Consider the following 6,000-nt stretch of genomic DNA (forward strand, 5'->3'; position numbering starts at 1 on the left):
AGACTACAATTAGTTTAAGCCAACTGATTTCCAGATTGACGTATGACCACGGCTGGATCAGATGTGAATGATCACTTGGAACACACTGATGCTAAAGACAAACGTTCTGTAAGCATCTTGCCGCTTTCATTACATTTGAGCGATCTTCCAATGTGGTCTATGACTTTAAGAAAGAAGGTAGGAGTTCTGCAAATTCCCCAGTCTTATAAAAGGCCAAGGGAGGCTGCAGAATAGCTTGTGCAAACTGAGGGAAGGCAAGCATATGGTTAGCATGTATCCCCTCAAAATAGTCACAACACATAAGAAACATAAGCTGAACATATTGACGATTGGTTCTATTTCTAACTGCCTCTCTTCACTAAGTGGTCAGAATTACAACTAGCATTTCACAAGCAGTGTCTGAGATGTATTTAGCAAACCAGGTGTGTGAGTTGACAGCACGAATCCGTTCATCACTACCCTCTCCCCTAATCCAATAGCAGCATCCGGAAGTTCCCCAGGCAGGACAAGGAGTGCAGCAATACACCTCCAGAACAGAAAACTTGTCCACTGGGAAGTCCCGTGGCTTTCTGTGGCTTTCACACATCACCAGGGTAACAGCAAAACATGGTGCTGATGGTCAAGTCTGATGATCTGAGTTTGATCCCCAAGATTAATTAATATATTTGAAGTAAAATTTCAACTTCTGCAGGTTGTTCTCCCTACCTCCCTTCCTCCCTCCCTCCTTTCCTCCCTCCCTCACTCCCTTCCTCCTTCCCTCCCTCCTTCTATTCCCCCTCTCATATACACACATTCTAAATAAACAAATAAATAATTTTTAAAGTTTACACCCACCTATAAGCTATCTGCTTGAATCTGTGCTGCTATTAAACATGTTTCTTAATTCTATAGTAACTTTTAGACTTCTACGAAGTCCCTCTTTCAGCTTGACTCAGTTGGCTCTGACTGTATGCCTTTCAGTTAGCTAAAATTCTGCTCTTTTCTTTCTTTTTCTTTAAGCCTACCAAATATAAGGCCTTCCTGGAAACGTCTGTGTTTTGCCTGGTTGTGGGGTGGATGGCGGGGTTCTTTGCTGTCTTGTTCAGGCCTGAGGTCTCACATCTGTAGCATCCTTGTACAAATGGCTTCTTTACTAATTCAACACACATGGGTCACGGCTCCTTCCTTCTGCACCTGACATGGAGTGGAGGTCACATTTTCTCTTCCTAGAGTGCTCTAAGCTCCTTCTTCTCCGCTCCTCTAACACAATAATTCCGACACATTCCACGATTTTATAAACCTTTCTCTAGCTCCATGGTATGAGCGTTGCTCCTACAATGAATATGTATCAATTGCTACCTCAGAACATAGTAATAAAATCATAATTATGTCTTTATTAGGCTACGTTGGACAAAGCAGTGTCTATTCAGTCTTTCTAAAGACGAGCTGGTCGTCAGTTTAATTTGGAGCTCTCCGTGCTACTTAAAATAAGGTTATCTTTGCTATTAGGATTTCTTGGGAATAAATTAATAGCAAATAAACATCTTTCAGGGAAATTCCAAAATGCTGATAGAAGCGCTAAAGGTTTTCTATACCTTCCTAATCACCCGCCAGTTCAGAGTACATTAATCTCTCAGCCATATCTTTGTTCTTACAGTTCTCATTCATTTCTCTTCTCTGCAACTTTGTTTTTATCTTGTAATAAGTACTGGGTATCTCCCTTTTTTTTTTTCTTCTGGAAGCAGGTTAAATTACAACTCAGAATTTTCACTACTGCCAGTGGAGTATTTAAGGACGGTGACTATGTCCACCCAAAGAGGGAAACTTCCCAGAAACAGTCACATCTCATCTCCCTCTAGGCTGGCGGCAGAGGCTGCAAACCCAGAGAAAACACAAACTGGTAAAACCCAGTCCGTTTTCAGAATTGCAGACAAGGCCCTTAGCAGAGCACACTAGGGCAGCGTGTCCTTGTCCGCTTAGCTCAGTGCCTACGGAGGCAATAAATCCAGGAACATGGTTGAAGTTAGAGAGGACACAAGCTGAGGTCATAAGCGGGGCCATTTTCTCTGCAGTCTTTTCAGAATCTTTGTAACAGTTTTGTGCATTAAAATTTACAAACCACAACCTTATTCAAAACTTATCTGGGGCGCCAATTTTATGAAATGGTGTTTCACAGAACTCACTTCAGTCAGAGCTTCCTGGAGGGCATTGCCAACCATGGCAGGCCATCCAGCCATGGCCCACCATCCGACCACTGATGGAAGAACCACTTACTACATTTTTTTTTTGTTTTGTTTTCCTCCATGTACATTAGCTTACACAAAGTACACGCAGACTTTTTGTTGTTTGTGTTAGCTCTATTCTTACATATGCTTCACTAGTTAAGCTTTCAGATGTAATTCCCATGTAGACTCCAGATAGAAGATATGCTATTGTGATGTGACATATAGATACTTTTCCATAATACTCTAATTATATCTTGGAAACTGTGGTTGATTTTCTAGGTGCTTCTCCATCAGCACTTCCCAAATCCTTGATATGCCTTGACTTCTGGCCTTACTTTTTAAGAGTATCAATGGTTTGAGCCCCCAATTAACCTCAACTCTCCTGTGCATATTTGGGAGTCCAGCTGAAATGAGAACGGTGTAGATTGGACTCTCTAGACTCCAGTCCCTAATGACCTTGCAATACCCAGATGTCATTGCCAGGCCATTCACCACCATGCAGGCAGTGCTATCTGGCCCGTCTGTCTGCTTTCTCCATGGCCTGTGACCAAAGAGCGCTGGTCTCTGCTGGGCAAATCTTTGCAGCTGAGACATTTACTGTCGACGGGTAAAGTTACGGCAGCTTCTGCCTGCTGAGCACTCAGTGACTTGCTATGTTTTGTTTTGTTTTTCCATTTTTGTCTTTGGCAACTTCTCTTGTCTTGGAGTCATTAGAGTTGGTCTCATAAAAGCACTCATTTAAAAGCAAAAGATAAAACCCTTTTTACCTTAAAATGAGCCTTACTAATGACTTTTATAGCACACTTGCCAAGAAGAAGTTCAGACACATATCAAACTGAGGCAAACTGCCATGCCACAGGGAACTAAGGCCTGTCTCACTCTCCAGATGTGGGGAGAGGAAGCTCATGTCACTACACAGCCTTTTGAAAAGGGAAGCCTTAAAGTGGCATAACCCTTTTTGTTTTCAAAGGAAACCTTAAATTTGAAATCTCTGGAAACTCACTGATACTCTAAAAATATGAGACTCCCTTCGAGAAATGTAGCCATGCCAACAAGCCTCACAGGTACAAATGTGCTCCACTTAAAGCAGGAGGAACAGAGAGATGCGAAGCGAGATATCTTGAATTTTCTCTCAAAATTGCAGTCATTTTGCCCACAAGAAATATGCTATAACCAAACCAACAATCACCATTGTAGAGACAGATAGAAATTCAGAGCCTCTTACAGCAGGTGCAAGAACCACTTAAGGGACACAGGAGAGAAAGGCTGGCATTAGGATGTTAACAGACACTCCAGATGATGTGCCCCTACGAGCTGGGACCACACAGTCTGCGTTCCAGCCTCAGCTCTGCATAGCATCACCTCCTATGTACATAGGGCCTCAGCCATTTCAGCTGCTCAACGGAACTAACAGCAGAGTCAGCTTTGTGGGGTTATATTGGCACATTACAATCATTTAAAATAATGGCTTGTCATTGTTGTTTGGGACAATGTAAGTCACGTATGGTTTGCAGGCAACCATTACATTTACCTGGACTGTGATCAGATATAAGCCCGAGCATGGGACTTCAAAACTTCCATTTGGGAAGTAATAAAATTAAATAAAGTCTTGTGCCTCCTCTGAGGCTGAACGGTGTAGACAATCGCTGTACAAACAAGACAGCAATCAAGGTCTAAACGGCTCAACAAAATCCCACACTGAGAACTGAGGCCAACAAATACAGTTTCACTCACACTATTCTTGGGTCAGATGTCGGGAAGTCTACAACAGCGTTTCTCAGCACCTGCCTTCCACATGCCACTTTATTTTCTTACCATCTTTCAAATGTCATACTCCAGAACTTTGATAGGCAACTAGAAAGTATGAACCATGCATGATTTGTTTAAGTGTCGAGAAGGTTTTGTTTTGCTTTACAAGTTTATCTGTGCCATGTAAGGTATTCCATTAATGCAACATCTTTATGTACCCAAGGTAGTCCAGCTTTCTGTAAACTCCTCCTGTGAGTATCTCTCTAACCTCAGAAGGATCCTTTCTGTTTAAAAATGTTGTCTTACTTAGAGTTTTACTGCTGTGAACAGACACTATGACCAAGGCAACTCTTCTAAGGACAACATTTAATTGGGGCTGGCTTACAGGTTCAGAGGTTCAGTCCATTATCATCAAGGTGGGAGCATGGCAGCATCCAGGCAGGCATGGTGCAGGCTGAGCTGAGAGTTCTACATCTTCATCTGAAGGCTGCTAGCGGAATACTGACTTCCAGGCAGCTAGGGTGAGGGTCTTATAGCCCACACCCACAATGCCACACCTACTCCAACAGGCTATACCTTCTAATAGTGTCACTCCCTGGGCTGAGCACATACAAACAATCACAAATGCTACCTGATATCGTCTTAAGACATGAGAAAAATCACCTATCCAACTGAATGGAGAAACATAATTTTGACATATACCTAAATGTCACATAGCCTACCTCCTCTACAAAACATATTCAGTTAGCTTCTGCCAGAAACATTTCCCTTACCCTAGTCACTAAAGTCTTACTTGTTCCCAATTCTACGTCTCTCCTCCATTACTAATCATGCATATATTTTCTATTATTAATTTGGATTCTGAGATAGCGATGAACGTGCCACCTACATTCTCTGTAGATCACAATCACTCCTGAGGCTGCATCTTTTTAATTCCACAAGAATTTTTCTGTTTAACATATTTACTCATATCTGTGGAATGTGCACAATAGCCACTTGCAATGGGTTTAAGGTGGGATACCATGGTGTTCACTGCTGGGCTGCTCTCATTTGGGAAAACCATGAGGATTGTGAACGAACAGTGCAACAAGGTTCTCTGTTTTTTAATTTTTCCCGGAACTAGAGCTAGCTATAGTTTCACACTAAACTCCAACGACTTCTTTGTTTGGTTTTCTCTTCTCCACAGGATAGTGGCCAAAGCCTCCCAGAATCTCATGTCCACACAGAGCTTGGGGATTGTTTTTGGACCCACTCTTCTGAGAGCGGAAAGTGAGTCGGGGAACATGGCAGTCCACATGGTATACCAAAACCAGATAGCAGAGTTCATGCTGACGGAGTATGATAAGATCTTCAGCTCAGAGGAAGACTGACAGACGAGACGAGCTACTGAGTGTGTTCACATCTGTCTTGGTGCCTAATATTTTTACATTTCTGTAAACATATTTCTGAAATATTTTTTCCTTCCAAGCGACAGATGCTTCATTTTGTGAAAACTTAGTGATGATTTTGTATTTAAGTTCCAAACATTCGAATAAAATAAATGACAATATTTTCCTATATGTGTTCTACATTAACCCCTTGGGTGTTGTTCCTTTTCAGCATTCTATAAATACATTGTAACTGTTTCATATTCTCAAATACTGTGTGCAAGGTAGCATCAAGACATAGATCCCATACTGCTCCTTGCCATCGGGTATGTTTTGGTGAATGTACAGCTTTATGAGTATGTAGAGAAATTGTGAGTGAGGATGTGTGTGTGTACACACCTGTGCCATCTCAACATTCATATGCAACTCACTAGCTTCCCACATGTCAAAGCATCCACAGAAAAGAACACAAGAAGGAAGAAGAAGGCATGGATGTTCTCAATCAAAATAGAGTTTTTTCACCTTTCCAAAGCGCAATCCAATGATCCTCAGTGGCAGGTGAGCTTTGCAAATACAACACGTTGAGTTGCAACTTTTCTGAAGAATAAAAGGACAGTTGAAAAGATTTGTTTTTGGACCATTCTCTTTCTCAGTCTCTCTCTCTCTCTCTCTCTCTCTCT

At 41.9% G+C, this 6,000-nt stretch overlaps 1 protein-coding gene across 1 annotated transcript in view; it reads left to right on the forward strand.

Moving 5' to 3' along the window:
* Positions 1-5,323, forward strand: part of ARHGAP15 (Rho GTPase activating protein 15) — a gene marked incomplete at its 3' end in the record, with an annotated part of 579,351 nt that extends 574,028 nt beyond the window's left edge. Inside the window, exon 13 of the mRNA XM_080928022.1 lies at positions 5,140-5,323. Coding sequence (XP_080784148.1) covers positions 5,140-5,323 — 184 coding nt within the window. The remainder of the gene's footprint in view (positions 1-5,139) is intronic.
* Between the last annotated feature and the right edge of the window lie 677 nt (positions 5,324-6,000).

The sequence above is a fragment of the Micromys minutus genome (genome assembly GCF_963924665.1).
Source record: "Micromys minutus genome assembly, chromosome: 13".
Taxonomy (NCBI): Eukaryota; Metazoa; Chordata; class Mammalia; order Rodentia; family Muridae; genus Micromys; species Micromys minutus.